A 17177-nucleotide genomic window follows, 5' to 3' on the forward strand; every position below is an offset into this window, starting at 1 on the left:
GGTATAGAGGTCGCACTTGAATTAGCAATTCCTGTCCCACGACCAAAAACCTGAAAATTTTGCTCTGACGAACAATGCGTCTCTACAAGCAAATTTCCATCTCTTGGTTTCAACGGATACAAGGGGGTACTTGGATTTTCAACCAAACAACCACAACTCTCACTTCCCTGCAAATGGGCATACCCTATTCTATAACCCAAAATCTTACCCTGATACAGGTCCCTTCGTGAAGATAAAGTGTTTGGTTCGGATGCTAAAACTCTAAGTGGATGCTCATATTTCTGCTTATTATTCTCGTCGCAAGAAGCAAATTCCCCGCAATTAACACCACTAACACTATTCGTTTCCTCTGATTGTTTGGCTAATAACTGCTGCCTCAAAACCATTTTCCTCAACGAATCATCACTAAACCTGACTCTACCAACGTCCTTCGCAGTATTAGTCTTAGTCACCTTATCATCGAATTGCACTTTACAGGCCTTAGCCCCGTTTCTCAATCCATCACTCTCTAGATAATTCACACACAAATCATTATTTCCCTTAACAAACCTATTACCATTTTTGTTAGTATTGTTATTGTCGCTTTCACATTCGTCATTATCATCACAGACAATAAAAACCCAAAGCCTAGCGTGCTTACCGTACAACTCCAGCTTATCATACTCTTCGATCATACACCTAACATCCTCATCCAACGCAATCGAGACAAGAGGAGCATCCGTATCGGCCTCATTATCAGAGTTACGGCCACGGTCAGACCCGGAACCCAAACCCGACCCAGAAATAAGGAGCTGGTACTTGAGGGAGAAAGAGCGTAATTTAGGGCAAAGATCGGACATCTTAGACCGAAGCTTAGAGAAACCAATATTCCGGTCGACGGAAATGATCCGAGTCTCGCCACCAATGTATCTGAGTTTATTAGAGGGTGGTCTGACATGGAATATGCCATTGAAGCTGCAAACTAGCTTGATTTTTCTTGAAGAGACGGTGATCGGCTTTCGCCGTAGACGAGAGGCAGATGATTCTTTCATGGATATACATAGAATAGAAGTCAGAAGAGTGTGGATGGTGATGGCAGAGTGAGGAGGAGTGCGCGTGTGATTTTATAGTTGAGTGTGGACTGTTGAACTGGTTATGGTTTTTGACCCTTGAGTTTAGTGAAAATTGCCAAGTTTGCCATCAAACTGTCTCTGAGGCTCAGGTGTTTTCTTTATTCCCTGCCCTTTTTCTATTCGGATTTTTTCGAGAGAATCTTGAAGTAAGAAACTTAGAAACTTTTAATAAAAAAAACAAAAATGGATAAAGTTAACAAAAAAGATCCATGCATGGAATTGTAAATAAACAATTGTAACACATATTACATGCAAGTTTTAGTTCATCAAAATGTAAGCTTTCAATTATGTAATTCACACTTGTCTATGTACTCAAATCATTGTTTTCATTTTAGTCCGGGCAAATTCATAAATTCACTATTTAACTTTATAATTTTAATATTATGGCACTCTGAATTTTATTAATAATCTATGTTGCACTTGAACTTATAAATTTTTATAACATTACATATATTGTTATACTAATAGCAATAATTTTTTAGAGTTTTGGTTATTATATGTAAAATATTGATTTCATGTATAGTTAACATAATTTTTGAAACAATAATTTTTATCTTTTTTTAACTATATAATAAATGCATAATTGATCTAATTTTGTAAGTTAAATTATTTAATAGAATAATTCTGCAAGTGCTTAATAGATATAATTTTATAATTTAAAGTGTTCAATTGATTAACGTAAAAGTTAAAAGTGTCACAAAAATAAATTCACCGATGATTTTATGTGTTCAGCCTTTTAGATTGATTTAATGCAATTAGACATACGTGCAGGTCGGCCCATGGGCTTCCATACAAAATCCGAACATATCATATCATCTTCTATTGGAGAATGGAAACCTTAGCACCAGTTGATTCTAAATGCAGAATATACATTTTGTTCTTCAATAGTTAATACAAAAACTTAAGAATACGAGACGTGCCATCTTTCTCCATTTACAATTTCTATTTTGCTCATCTTCTAGATGTTACGTTGTCATTCTGTGGCATATAATTCTGACGTGATTGGTTACCACCAATGCTTGAGATTGCTGCTTGTTCTACAATAGTTTGAAGTCTTAATTTTTTTATTTTATGGTGAATTTCACATACTAATTAAAAAAAAAAAAAAGATGATTTAGTACTCGAAACATCTCACATTAGTAAGAAGGATTGATGTACACAGTCTCATGATATCCAAATCACAAGTGCAATAACTTTACTGTTTAAAATAGTTTAAAGCAACCCTCATATATTCTAATTATAAAAGTTTAAAATAGTTAAACATTTTTTATATGCTAATTTTTATTTAGAAAAGAAAGTTTTAATAATATCCAATTAATGGAAATGTTAAATGGTTGGCAGGTCAAATGTTAATGTTAATAGAATAAAAAATTATAATTTTGAATAGTTAATCTTTAAATTTTTGCCAAACACCATAAACATTTCCAGCGTTAAGGTTCAATTCCAATTTTATCATAACATATGCAGCTCAACATTTTTCTGGCATCCCTGATTTCTTAAAAACAAGCTTGTTAGACATGCTGCAAGTGAAAAATATAAATGGTAGCGGGTAGATACCAATCATCCCACCACAATACTTTAAAACTTGAAGCAAAAAATGTGAAGAAAAGAGAAGAACTGATTCTACACATGCTTGGCACGAAAGGGCAGCATAGAAGCTAAATTAGTATATGCAATCTATTAATTAAGAGACAAGAGGAAAGTATCTTAGGTGGCTCTTAAAATCATAGATGACCAGAGGTGCATAGTTTGGCAAAACAGGGTGCATAAAAAGTGGTTTGATCGTCAAGTACAAATTTCTCAGTGCAATTGAGGTGTGCTGGACAGTGTAAAATGATTGCTTGGAAGGAAGGAAGGAAGTACATATAAAGTCATGATCATCCTGCTGCATCTGTGCATGTATCCGCACTTAAATTCATCATAGTGAAAACCCCTGTCGGATGAAATCCAGGCTACTGTTTAGAAGAGACTTAACAACATTATAGGATTTCATTCAACAAATTTTAGTCCTTTATATCAATCATCATTCATTGCAGCTTCCTAAATAGAACATTAATTTTATTCCCATTGACAATTAAGCAGAACATATCGATTAATAAGTAAATTACTGCATTGCAGGCAGCAACAAGTCCTAGAATGAGCAAAAACAAGCTTACCCCCATATAGTTATATATAAAATTCAACTGTATCCCTTCCCAAGGCAGTTTAGACAGCGCTGGACTCTGCAATACATGAGAAATCGTCAATAAAAGCAACACAGAATGCCATACCCTACATGGATAATAGGATATAAATCATAAGATAACAAGGAATAGAAAATCACTAACCTGTTACCTTCACATGTAGGGCAAAGGCAAGGGTTAACAGCAATAGGATCATACAAAGGCGACCATTTTATAGTAGCATTACCTTTGCACAACTTGCAAATATAAAACCCTTTTCCTCTGCAAATCCCACAAGGCATTGCGTTCGCTTTCTATAAAAACACAAGCTCCAAAACAGAGAGAAGTGAAAAACTTTTCTTAGCAAATAAATAATAATAATAATAAAGACAAATGACAAAGTTCTGGTTTTAAAAATTTACCAGCTTGAGCTCAGCAGCGTAGCGAAAAGCGCCGACAGCGATAGAGGAAGTGATATTGATAGCGGCCAAACCGCCCAAGAAAATAGCAGTTCCAGCAGCAAGCGACCGCAGAGGTTTTGGAATCATTTCTGGGTTCGAGATTCTCACGGGATTTTCTTCGAACAGTAGTTGCGCATGAAGCTGGATAAATTTGCCGCGTACAAGTGTAGCGAGTGCGACCAACAAGGCTATGTCAAAAGCTAATAGTGCTTTTATAGTTTTCTGATAATCAGTAAAAAACGCTACCGTTTTGGAGTCAAACGCAATGGTGAGTGGCAATAAACTGCAGGCTGTAGCTGTTTGGATGATGTAGTGTAAAGCTTAGCTTCGCTCTTTCATTATCGCTAATAGTTAATGGGCTTCAAGGCACTGAAATTCAATGGGCCTATAATTTGCAAACATTGGAAGAGATAAAACTTGGCTATACCCAGGCCCATTTGTAGACTTGTATTTTCAGAAGCCCCTCCCATCCCAATTCCTTACGAGCCTTTCTTTTTGTTTGGACATGGGTCTTCGATCTTGGATGAAGTGGTATAAGGTAAAATTCTCTCGACATTGATAACTTTAAAATTTAAATTTCTAACTTTATAAGTATAATTTATTAAGGAAATCAAAATTATTTTTTTAAATGATTTGTTTTTCGAAAACACAGTTCCAACCATATTGCTAAACAAATTTTATGAAAAAATTAATACACTCGCATGTTGCTAATTAAGGTTTTTTTAAGGTCAATTGCGGTAGTGTTTTTTTAATTAAAAATTATTTAATTTTGAGATGTAAAGAATTTTCAAAAAGAAAAAAGTGGTATGCAGGAATTGATAGATGTTACCAATTTTGATTATGTATTATATTTATAATTTAAAATTAAATAATAATAATATAAGATTCACTTAAATAAAATTAATAGCTTCATATTATAATTCAATTGAGAAAACTGAAAATTAAATATAGTCAAACCCAATTGAAGTTTGAAATAATTAAATAATTTGGAATTAGTTTAATACATTGAATCAAAAGCACATAATCACAAACATGATTTAATATTGGTATTGAAAATGTTTTCATAATTGAAAACATATTATATATATTTGTCTATAATTTGACTAATGTTGAAAGAGCTGCCAAAAATCAAATCATACAGTCTTCTTTGACCTGCATGCATTTGACTTTAATTAATTAATTAAGGAAACTGATATATATATATATATATATATATATATATATATATATATATATATATGCTAGTATTATTTGTTCTATTTTAATACATAAATTTTATCATGTCTCCATTTATCTGGACAAGTTAATTGTTGAATTCAACCCTAAAAGCACAGAAATGTAGAGTTTCTGCTTGTCTATATTTCTCATGACTGTGTAAAGCTCACCACATGCATTGCCTTGTGGCATTTTAATTTTTTTTCTGGCCATATTTGAATAATATTAATTAATTTAATTTCTCCATTATTTCTCATCACCATCATCATCATCAAAGCCTCATTTGGTAAGTTATAATAGGATATAATTAAATACATTTTTATTGTGAAATTGCACTAGAAATGCATTTGATTACGCTCTACGTTACGAGAGAATTACACTTTGTGATTATAAAAAAATAAAAAAAAGATCAGTATAGACATCCATACCCCCTTTGAATTTCACTGAATGTTTCAAAAATAACTACAGATGCACTAAGTTGTTACATAGTGTTGTGGGGTTGTCAGGTTGGCCATCTTCTGCTGAGTTTTTGGATGTTAATTCTTGACTCTTTTCCTCATCTTCTGCAACTTCTTGTCTTTCTTTACTTTTTGCTTGACAACTCTATATCTCTGCCCATACCATCTTACTTCCCAAACAAACACATTCCAGACTTTATACTTAATTTTTTTTTTTTTTAATCAGAAAATTGCTCTCCTTATTAATCTTATATGATCATTTAAAAATTGACCAAAATTTATTTCTAAAATTAAATGTTCTAAATTTTAATTTTCATTTAAAATTAAATGTTCTAAATTATAATATTTATAAATATTTTTTATACTACGAATAAAATTAGAGTGAGAAAAATTATTAGATTTAATTAGCAAAAAATGAGAAATAGGAAAGTAGGTGTAGTTTTGAAGGACATGGATGGATATAAGGTAGGTAGGAAGGAAGGAAGGGGGAGAAGAATGTATGGAGCAAGTGATGGAGGTTTGAGTATTCCTATATGTTTGCCGCTAAGCAGAACTGCAAATTTTGTTGGGTCTGCTAACTGAAATCGCAACCAAAAGTGAATATGATAAGATCTTGCAGAGAAAAGTGAAGCAATGAAAGGAAATCAAAGAAAAGAAAAAGAAAACTTTATTATTAGTTTATATGAAACATACAAATTAAGCAAAATCCAAAAGAGAGTATTCACAAAGTTCAAATCCCATCAAATGGGGCACAAGATTTGGTTTTATCTCTTCTGCAATATCTTCAATCAAAACCCATTTTATCTTTTTCCATCTTTTTTATATGTTGCCCATGTACTAAAGGTATTTCAGTTTTTTTTTTAATTGTGCTGAGATGATACGAATGATTCGTTTATTTTTGGAAAATAACTTACTTTTAAAAAATATTTTTTAAATTATTTATTTTTCATTCATCGATTGATTGCCATATTGAAAATAAGTAAAAAAAAAATCTTTAACTTGTAAGACCCTAAAAATATTACTAAATAGTACAAATTTTGTATTTTAAAAATTTTACTGTTAAATATAAAAAATGCAAAAAAATAGTAAACTATGAAAGTCATCGGTGGCTGATGATGGTGGCTGATAGTGGCCTATGGTGAATGGTAACTGATGGTAGTGGGTACTGATTATTAATAAATTTATCAATATTTGGAAAAGTATTTTCCTTTCTTGAAAATGAGAAGTCATTTTCCTTAAAAATAACTTAATTTTCTTTTAATCACGAATATATTTTCTGTTGATTTATATTCCTAGCCTAAATAATAAAAATTGTGAAAAATATTTTTCTATAAATTATTCTATGAAAACAAATAGAACCTTAAATAAAATTTTTTAAATTCTGTAATTTTTAATTTTAAATTTCTAATTTTACAGATAAAATTCACCTAAAAATACAGTGGACTTCTGTTTATCTATTTATCCATTGGCCTGCTGGTGATGTGGAAACTTTATATAGTGCTACTATTTTGATGGATTTTGTTATGAAATGGTAATGATTAAAAATTGTGAATGTAATAATTTAACCACGAGGTAATAATCATAGGGAATGTGACATTAAAGCCAACAACAACCCCACGAATCGGACGCTCCTTGCTATCTAATCAAAGCTAAAATGAGATTAGGTGCATCATATTTTCACATATAGGGTAGTAATTAATTAATCATTGTAAAGTTGAAACAATTTCAAAATGACTCTTTCTCCATCTCTCTAGCTAGGTTCTCTGTCGTGTTTAATTTTGAGTTGTTTGTTGTATGAAAAGAAGCTGGCTGTAATTCCATGGTCTCACCTTTATTTTTTTTATTATTATTTTATAAATATAAAATTTTATTACTTTACATAAAGCATCTAACATTATATTTATCATTTGACATTTGTTGAATCGTAATGCGATATGAGTAAATGCATTCTATAGTATATTGTTATAATATTTTAATTATAACATATATTTTATATATTTTATTACAGCTCATTAAATGTAGAGTTTCGCTTCTGAAATTTGAAAATGAAAAGATGTTTGACATATTTTAAATTTTAATTTATATAGCTAGGTGAAGAATAAAGCTATAAATCAATGCTTCAAATCAATATTCCTTGAGTTTGCATTGTGATTTTATTCTAAAGAATCATTTAGTGCACCAAAATGCTAATATTAAAGAAAACGATGAGTCAAAATTCTCTTCACAACAAGTTGCTAGAGGTATTTCATTTCTCCAAGCAAATAGAAAGTTTTTATCATTAAGGATTCTACACTTCACTTTCCGAATTTTAAATAGTTGATCTTATTCACTCACGTGTATATGAATGTAATTTAAATTTTCACCTTCAATTTTAAAATGTGATATGCATAACTAATAGTAGATTGATCTGAATGAAAATCACTCAATTCTTTTTAATGATAGATCGAAATGTTTCAAGACATGAGCATGATTAAAATCTAATTTAATGGATTGACGATTCCATTGATCTAATAATGTATCACGAGCAGGATTAAGTTTAATTCAGTGGATTGACGACTCTAATATTGGTCTAACAATGTGTTGTAGTGCTCAATTGTCCTATTTATTATAAGTAAAATTACAATGAATTAGATTAATTAGTGATTACAATTACAAACAAAACTATTACAACCCTAAAAAAGAAAAAAAATAATTGAACAAATTAGAAAAGAAAACAATGGGAATATTAAAAGAATTTGATTTAAGAAAGTTCAACATTGATCACATTTCCTCACCTTTGATTGAAAAGTTCAACTTATTCCGATATAATTGATACCATTGGAAGAGTTACTATCAACGGTACAAAAGTGGCATGAGGAGAGCCAAATGGACTCACAAGCATCACAACAACATCATAAAAAGATCATTACAATTTCAACACTCACCTATTCATCTACTAGTCTAAATGGGTTCCCCAACCTAACCTATTCGAACCATTTATTTGAGGTGGCAATCAATATTACTCACGGATGCTTCGTGTTATTCCTTCCTTCCTTCTTGGCTTTTTTTTTTTTTTAAATTTTTAATCTTAACAATATTAATAATAATTTTATTTTCATATCCATCTTTACATCTCGTTTGTAACAATAAATCATGGTTGTAGAATTCATTGGAAATGCATTTTTCATGTTTAGTATGCTACAATTTAAAATAAGGAATTCAATTGAATTCTACAAAATTATATTTGGAATAAATTCTTAAATGAAAATTTATTTGTTTTTGTTTCTTATAACACCTTTGATATAATAATTTAACAAAAATAAATAACAAACACCAATTATATTTATTATGTACAATATAATAACTTGTCATTTTTTTATTAAAATATCCATAATAAATTTCATATAAATAAGTACACTAATATTCCACGCTAATTAATTAATTATATAAATAGTAATATTGGTAATAATAATTATTTTTAATTGATGAAAAAAATTAGTTGATTTAAGTAATTAATTTAGAAACTAAAAAAAATATTAAGAATGTTACTATTATTTTTAATTGCACTTCAAAATAATTGTTGATACTTGGTTTTTATGGTTTTTATAGTTTCATAATAATAATAACTAACATTATCACTGTACTTAAAAAAAAAAACGTCATTACTGGATTAAAATTTTAAAAAAAATACAAACTAACGTTATTATTGAATTTAAAAAAAAATGTTATTACAATTTGGAGGGTAATTTTGTCAATAAATATTTTAATAATCAATTTTGTGAAATTCATTTATAAATTTCATCAATTTTTGTAGAATTTGAGTTAGGCATGCGCAATTTTATAGAATTCAACTCGTAGAATTCAAATCTATATTTTTTTTCATTCTAAACACAAAATTTTAGATTTCTAAATGAATTCCACAAAATTTTGTAAAATTCATTTATTCCAAACGAGCTCTTAGTAATTTAATAAAATTAGTTTAATTGATAAATATGAAAACTATCTTTCCCCATCAATCAAAATCTAAAAACACAACACGCAACGTATAATCTAGTGATAAGTGCATATACGATTTAACAATAATTGCAGATTGAAATCCCCTAATACTAAAAAAAAAATCTGAAAACACTAAAATAACTATATAATATTTTTTTTTGAATGCATTAACTTAACATATGAGATTCTTTTATATAATTATTTTATAAGTTTTGCATTACTGTTATAGAGATTGAGAGAGTACATCCTCAATTATTACTAAGCCAACATTTAATTAATGACTATTAAAACAAATGCCGGTTATTGCAATAGTTAATAATATTATTTAATATAATATTAAGTATAAACGAATTTGAATATGTTTTTGTGTGCAAATAAAAAAAATATCATATTTATTTTGTTTTAAAATAAAGCTTTCGAGTCGTAATAATAATTGAAAATTTTTAAAATGGAAAATATTTTTTATCATAGACTATAATTAGGGATGGAAGGTGGGTGATTCCCGCAAATTTTGAGTTATTATCCGTTTAAAATTTTACTACATGTATTGGTTTAAAACTTGTTTAAAGTATCTTTAAATGGATCTTAAACTATTAAAATTCAAATTTATTTAAAATATATTTTTTACTAATAATAGATAAAGTACTCACTAGTATTTATTGCCAAATTTGTTTAATACAGCGGATAACAGGTTGCAGATACTGAAAGATCCAACTTTTTATTCTACCTGTATCCATTACGGATAATAATGCATATTTCAAACAAATTTATAACTATTCATGTACTTTTTAAATGGATTAGAGCGAAATATAAAATTATGGTACCGCTTTCATCCCCAATTATAATTTTATATTTATTTTGTTTTAAAACAAAGGTTCCAAATTGTAATAATAGTTGAAAATTTTAAAATTGAACGTATTTTTATCATAGACTGTAATTTTAAAACTTGAACTCTAACCAATAGAGAGTTTTGAAATAACTAATGAGATTTATCATTATTACTATTATTGAGAATTAGCCACGAATACTATCTTTCACTTTAAATTGATTTCCTGAGCCTAAGAAGTGAAAGTGACACAACTGCCGTTCAAAAGGAGGATTATTCAATAAGACTAAGTGACACCGTTTTGTGAGGAATACGACACCGTTGGGATCAGCAGATGCCTTTGTAATTTTTATTAGTCAATTGCATGGTTGGAAAACGCATCTTGAAAATCGGTGCAAACGCAACGCTTTTTAAAGAGAAAAGAAGAAAAGCTTTTTGACCGTCTGGCTTCCAGAAGGGACATTTTTGGGTTTAGAATAACAAAAATGCCACGGGCACAGAATTTAAGAGATAATTAAATTGGAAACTCTCACTAATTTTGATGCATTAAAAACCAAAAATAATGATGTGGTTTTACAGACCATTGGATACCACTAAACACTAAAAAGATAACGGTGATGGATATCTCAGCATTCCTTTCTGGCAGTCACTTTTTGGCTAGAGAGAACAAAGCCTAGTGCTTGTGTCAGCTGATTCTGCATGCTTTCCTAATTAATACCTATCCCTCAATCAAATAATTTTACTATTGTAATAGTTATTAATTATTGTAATAATTGTTTTTTTTTTTAAATCGATATGCTAAAAGCCAGTTGGGTTCAGTTCTTTTTAATATCTATAATCAAGATATATAATTTTTTTTAAACTGTGTGTATGTATAATTTCTCTCGAACCGTAAAGTGTAAAAATTTTTTACGCTTTTAACAAAATGTGCTTACTGATATTCAAACTTATATTTTCACTCTTACGGGTATTAAGATCGCTTATTACGTATTGATTGGAATATGTTATTTTAAGATGGTAATAGAGCCTCAACACTAAATGCTTTTAATAAATCAAACCTAAATTAAATGAATGTATAATTAAATCAAATTGATTTAGTTTGTTGAGTTCTATTTTTAGAAAAAAATTGGCTTCTTTTTTATAAAAAAAGGAAAATTATAATCAAAATTACCTAATATTATAAAATAAATTGAATTAATTAATTTAAATAACTAAATCTAAAAAGCAAAGTAAATAACCAATTTTTGCTATTGATAAAAGGAATTATTATTGTTAGATTTTTTACTATTATAATTAAAAATATCTGCAATTAAACATAAAAGTATAATTAATCATTTTAATTAATTTTTAGTATTTTATTCTTCTATGTAATAATTAAAGCAGAATGTTAAAAAAATTTGGATAAAGTTTTCTTGGCAACTGTTATCTTTTCAATTATCTATTAACTACATTAGACCTGCCCACTATTTTTTTCATAAAAATATCTATAATTTAAAAAAAAAAAAAAGAAAGAAAGAGACAAATAATGACAATACTGAAAATTTGTAAAAAAATAGGGGCATAAATGGAAAAAAATGAAAACAATAGGTGCTTTCCTATTTAAAGTTGCTATGGGCTATTTTCTAAGTCTATTAACAAAAGTAACAGTTAGTAACTTTCTTTTGATCAATCACAATTATTTTTTCATGTGCTACAAAACCCCATATTGCTAACCTTCCAACTCCATATAATAACCTCTAAATCCCAAAAAACAATACAAAACCAAAACCTTCCAATTTTCTCCTCTCCTTCTCCTACATGCCCCAACAGTAACAATGGCCGCCATAACACTCAGAGATGAATCTGACTACGACAGTAGCTCTTCTTCAATAACCATACCGGACTCTAGCCGGAGCTGGATGAGCAACCTCAGCTTCGGTAGCCGCCGGAGCTCCGTATCTGTCACTTCCGAATCTTCAATCTCTTCTACACAAAAACCACACAAAGCCAACCAGGCTGCATGGGAAGCTATAAAACGGCTGCAGATAGCTAATGGCCGAGTTGGACTCGACCATTTTCGTCTTCTTCGCCGATTAGGTAGCGGTGATTTAGGAAATGTGTATCTTTGCCAGATAAGAAACCCTGTAGTGGGTTTGCCTCAGTGCTTTTACGCCATGAAAGTCGTGGATAAAGAAGCTCTTGCTATAAGAAATAAGTTGCAGAGAGCTGAAATGGAGAAGGAGATTCTGGGTATGCTTGATCACCCTTTTTTGCCTACTTTATATGCTGAGTTTGAAGCTTCCCATTACTCTTGTTTGCTCATGGAGTACTGTCCTGGTGGAGATTTGTATGCTGCTAGACAACGCCAAGCTGGAAGACGTTTTTCCATTTCTTCTGCTAAGTAAGTAAGATTTTGTTTTGATTAGACTTAATTAAATTGTCAACTACAATATTACCGAGTCGACGATGAAATTGACTCAGTGGTATTAGAAAACTAGTTACCACTGAGCCAGCTTTGACTCAGTATAATTAGAGTCATTATGGTGTTTAGCTGCAAGCATTATTATATTAAATGAACATATAATTAGCGTTTATCCACTTTTAAAGAACATAATTAGTGTGTTTGTACTTATTCTGCTTCAAAATGAAATGGGAATGCGACTAATAATGACATATAATTAGTCTTAATTAAACCAATTATTCTGTTTCATTAATCAGTAAACTAATCGCTGTACATTAATTATGTGCAGGTTTTATGCTGCTGAGACCCTCCTAGCCATAGAGTATCTTCACATGATGGGAATTGTTTACAGAGACCTTAAACCAGAAAATGTTCTTGTAAGAGAAGATGGTCATATAATGCTTTCAGATTTCGATCTTTCTCTCAAATGCGACGTCGTTCCAAGGCTCTTACAGTCATCTAAGCCCAACAACAGCAAAATAGAAGCCATTGATCAAGATTACAAGAACGAAGCTTGTTTTACACCATCTTGTACCACACCAATACAGCCTGTACTTTCTTGTTTCTCATCTTCCAGAAACAAGAAAAAGAAAGCAACAAGAGTAACAACAATAACAGAAAGAGTTGATAATCATCATCATCAAGAAATTAACGATCCAGAATTAGTAGCTGAACCAATCAACGCAAGATCCAAATCATTTGTCGGGACCCATGAGTATTTAGCACCAGAAGTTATATCAGGGCAAGGCCATGGAAGTGCGGTGGATTGGTGGACATTAGGGGTGTTTTTGTATGAAATGTTATATGGAAGGACTCCTTTCAAAGGTGAAAATAATGAAAGGACCTTAATTAATATTCTTAAACAGCCCTTAACTTTTCCAAGAATTGTTGTTAGCAGTAACAAAGAATTTGAAGAAATGGTCAAAGTTCAAGATCTTATAAGCAAACTTCTTATCAAGAATCCCAAGAAAAGAATTGGAAGCTTAAAAGGTTCAGTTGAAATCAAAAGGCATGAGTTCTTCAAAGGTGTTAATTGGGCTTTGATTAGGTCAGTTAGGCCACCAGAGGTGCCTAATGATATTTGCAAGATTAGTAGATCTGCTGCTGCTTCTGCTGCTCATCCTCATCATATACCAAAGTTGAGCAAGAAAGAAAGAGAAGCACCTTATCAGATCCCCTATCATCATCATCATCATTTTGATTTCTTCTAAACTAGAAAATGTAAATAAAAATAGGTAAAACAGGAAGAAAAAAAAATATATCATGTATGACACCAAATATTGATATATAGAGTTGTTTTCCTCTGTTTTCCCTACTTATTTGTGAGACATTTATGAATATAATTATTATAATATTGTTTATTTTTTATTTAATAATAAAATGATATCCATTATGTTAATTTTTAATACGAAGTAATTCCTCTCTTTCAAAATATAAATCGTTTAAAATTTTTACACGGAGATTAAGTAAGCAATTAATTTTACTAAATTATAACAAAACAATAATAATTTGACCAAATTATTTTTTATTTTAAAATCAAGAGTAACTTGTGAAGGTAGTAATTGTATATAATATAAATAAAAATAACATTAGAAAAATATCATTTATTACTTCTTAAAATACTCAAAATAATTTATATTTTAGGACAAAATAATCACCTTAAAATAATTTATATTTTAGAACGGAAGGAGCATATATATATATATAATTAATTAATATGAAGTGTAATATTAATAAATACTAAGTAGATTACTTTTAAGATTTATCAGAATTTTAATTTTAATGTATGCAAGGTGACTTCAGAATAATTATTGGAAAATAAATAATTTTTTCTTTTTAGTTTACATCTCGTGACAGTTTATGTTCATTTTATGGTAAATAATTTCAAATTTTGATAAATTTGTTGAAGATGCAATCCATGTCGACTAATCAAACAATATATTAATGTTTTTTTTTTTTGAAAATAACAATATATCAATGTTAATATATATAATTTAAATGATGGGATATTATTTAATTTATTTTTTAGGAAAGATGATTATATTATTTAATTAAAGGGCCATTATGATGTTAATTAATTAATATTTGTTTAATCATATAGTAGATGTGATATTTAATGTGCGGGGCTTACGTGTAAAAGGAGAAGATCCCATAATTGTGGCAATGTGAGGCTCATGAGAAATATATGAAGTCATGTGATGACAATTATGGCAGTTCCTTAATGATGGTAAATATTATAATATAATAATAATAATAATAAAAAGGAATGAAATCAATGGAAGCTTTTCTTTTCCTTTCCTTTCCTTTCTTTCCTTCTTTTGTATTTAGTATTTGCAGATTACCATTTTCATTGCAACACATTCACATGTCCTTTCACCGATTCAAGGAAAGAAACAAAAACTCCATCATTTCTCCCCGCTCCTTTCCTTTGCCTTTTTGTATATACATTTGCCTAGTTACCTAGATCCATATATATTGGCAGAACCAGGAAAAATGTTTAGGGCAGACAAAAATATTTCAAAATTTATAGGGGAAAATTTTTAAAAAATCAATATGTTATAAATGAAATGTAAAATTTTCTACATTTTATAAGGTAAAATTCAAAAAAATTTTAAAATTAGGGTACGATACCACTTTTAGTCACCCTCTATTTCTACTACAATATATGTGTTCAAATTGCATTTAGAGAGTTAGCCTGATATTAAATACATATGTGATTATTAGATAAAATATTTAAATTTATTTTTCCTCTTTTTCAAAATTAAAAAAATATAGTCTAATTGGTTTTTTCACCGTATTATAAAAAATGTAGAAAGTTTGAATTTTTCACACCATAAAAGTTATCATTAATCTGGTGAATGTTATTTAAAGGGAAGGGCTACGCTTACCATGTAGCCCATGTGTTCTCCCTGCCCATTGGATCACGTATGTAAAAAAAAAAAAAAAAAAAAAAATCAAAATCTGCTTCAATGACTAATCATATGCATAAAGATTGTTGGAGTCCAATCAAAACCTTTTTGTAGATGGAAATGGATGTATTACATAGTGCATGAGTATAAAGTTATTTTGAAGAGATGATTTAGAAGATAAGAAAGCTTCCAGCTAGCTATGTGGTCCTATATATATATATATATATATATATGATCACTTGTCTAACATTCTCCTAAAATTCCTCAATTTGATGTGAAAAACCTACCAATTATCTCACCTTATTTTCATTAAAATTTAAAAAATACTACAAAATGATAAAAAGAAATCAAAATATACATATATTTTATTTGATTGTGAATTAAGATTCTTCTTCATTGAATAGTATTCTAAGAATATTAAGACGCAAAAATTGTTTGAATAACAATTGGTAATTTATATTAAAATCATGATTTTGAATGAGGCTGAATCGAACAATTCGACTAATTTAATTGAAAATTGGCATATGGTTTGTTCAGATTGACATCATAAAAAATAAATTTTACAAACCGGATAAATATCAGTGAGAATTGAATAAGAATCAGTAAATTGGACCGATACTAACTACTGTTCGAGTAAAAATTTAAAGAATTATAAATTATACTAAAATAAACACTTTAAAAGTAAAATTTGTTTTCCTACAGCCGATCAAATTAGGCATGGCCAGTTCAAAAATTTTAAAATATTGAACCTAAACTGGCCCTTGAACCTCTGGTTTCTCTTCAGTTCTGGTTTCGTCTGGTTCCAGTGCGGTTAAGATGAATTGACAGTTCTCATCACGGTTTCAGAAGATATATGTTTTTTTTTTTTTTTAAATCGATTTTAATGTTACATCTTTGTTTGGAAAATATTAATAAGAATTTAAAAAGTTTTGATAAATTTTAGAATGACCATACTCATACAAGAATAAAATTAATTAATTTTACAAAATAATCAAATAAATTATCACTTTATTTTGTCCAAATGTTATTAATTAAAACATGCTTCACAAGAATGTAATTTTGAACTTAGTAAATATTTTAAAAGGAAAAAAAAAAAGCTAAAAACAATATAAATTTAGACTAAATATTTCTCTTTTTTTTATCATTTTACTTTTTAGATTTTTAACTTTTAAAGTAAAGTGTATTTTAAAAAAAAAAAAAAATCTTAAGTAAAGTATATCATGTATTAAAATATTATTAAGACTTTTAGAGATATATAAAATAGACTAAATGATTATCATTTTGAAAATAAAAATAGAAAATTTTCGGTTCGAACCGATTTAAAACCGCTGATTCTCAACCGGTTTAGATTTAGATTTTAACATTTATATAAATCTCAATCGGCCCTTGAACTGTCGGTTCCGATTCAAAACTTTAAATCGACGGTTTCGATCTAGTTTTAGTTCATCTACAATACGGTTCAGTTCAGATTTAAAATTAACCGGTAGTAATGTCTAGATCAAACTGTCGTATCAAAGAAAAATATTTATAATCATAAAAGAATATAGTTAATCAGGGAAGAAAGAATTACATGAATTGATTGATGGAGAGGACGTCAAACCTCGAAGAATTACATGAAT

At 29.1% G+C, this 17177-nt stretch overlaps 3 protein-coding genes across 3 annotated transcripts; 1 reads left to right on the forward strand and 2 right to left on the reverse strand.

Moving 5' to 3' along the window:
• Window positions 1-5: 5 nt before the first annotated feature.
• On the reverse strand, window positions 6-1162 carry LOC149494448 (uncharacterized; the record flags this gene model as incomplete). The annotated part of the gene is made up of 1 exon (XM_089725495.1): window positions 6-1162. A coding segment is annotated over exon 1 (1026 nt), but the record flags the coding sequence as incomplete, so codon positions are not given.
• Window positions 1163-2766: 1604 nt separating this feature from the next.
• On the reverse strand, window positions 2767-3972 carry LOC149494449 (plastid transcriptionally active protein). The gene is made up of 4 exons (XM_089725100.1): window positions 3697-3972; window positions 3440-3588; window positions 3269-3334; window positions 2767-3045 (listed from the first exon to the last, which is right to left on the reverse strand). The coding sequence occupies exons 1-3, from the start codon at window positions 3820-3822 to the stop codon at window positions 3292-3294; spliced, it is 318 nt and encodes a 105-aa protein (XP_089581226.1). The 5' UTR covers window positions 3823-3972; the 3' UTR covers window positions 2767-3045; window positions 3269-3291.
• Window positions 3973-11855: 7883 nt separating this feature from the next.
• On the forward strand, window positions 11856-13964 carry PID2 (AGC (cAMP-dependent, cGMP-dependent and protein kinase C) kinase family protein). The gene is made up of 2 exons (XM_089724564.1): window positions 11856-12589; window positions 12939-13964. The coding sequence occupies exons 1-2, from the start codon at window positions 12024-12026 to the stop codon at window positions 13858-13860; spliced, it is 1488 nt and encodes a 495-aa protein (XP_089580690.1). The 5' UTR covers window positions 11856-12023; the 3' UTR covers window positions 13861-13964.
• Window positions 13965-17177: the final 3213 nt, after the last annotated feature.

This window comes from Jatropha curcas, chromosome 8 (assembly GCF_041381405.1).
Source record: "Jatropha curcas cultivar XTBG-Jc1 chromosome 8, XTBG_Jcur_1.0, whole genome shotgun sequence".
Lineage (NCBI taxonomy): Eukaryota > Viridiplantae > Streptophyta > Magnoliopsida > Malpighiales > Euphorbiaceae > Jatropha > Jatropha curcas.

Coding starts and splice junctions, on each gene's coding strand:
- LOC149494449 (XM_089725100.1), bottom strand. CDS start 3,822: ATGATTCCAAAACCTCTGCGGTCGCTTGCTGCTGGAACTGCTATTTTC. Junction 3,589..3,696: donor ACGCTGCTGAGCTCAAGCTG/GTAAATTTTTAA, acceptor GTGTTTTTATAG/AAAGCGAACGCAATGCCTTG. Junction 3,335..3,439: donor CCTACATGTGAAGGTAACAG/GTTAGTGATTTT, acceptor CATGTATTGCAG/AGTCCAGCGCTGTCTAAACT.
- PID2 (XM_089724564.1), top strand. CDS start 12,024: ATGGCCGCCATAACACTCAGAGATGAATCTGACTACGACAGTAGCTCT. Junction 12,590..12,938: donor TTTTCCATTTCTTCTGCTAA/GTAAGTAAGATT, acceptor AATTATGTGCAG/GTTTTATGCTGCTGAGACCC.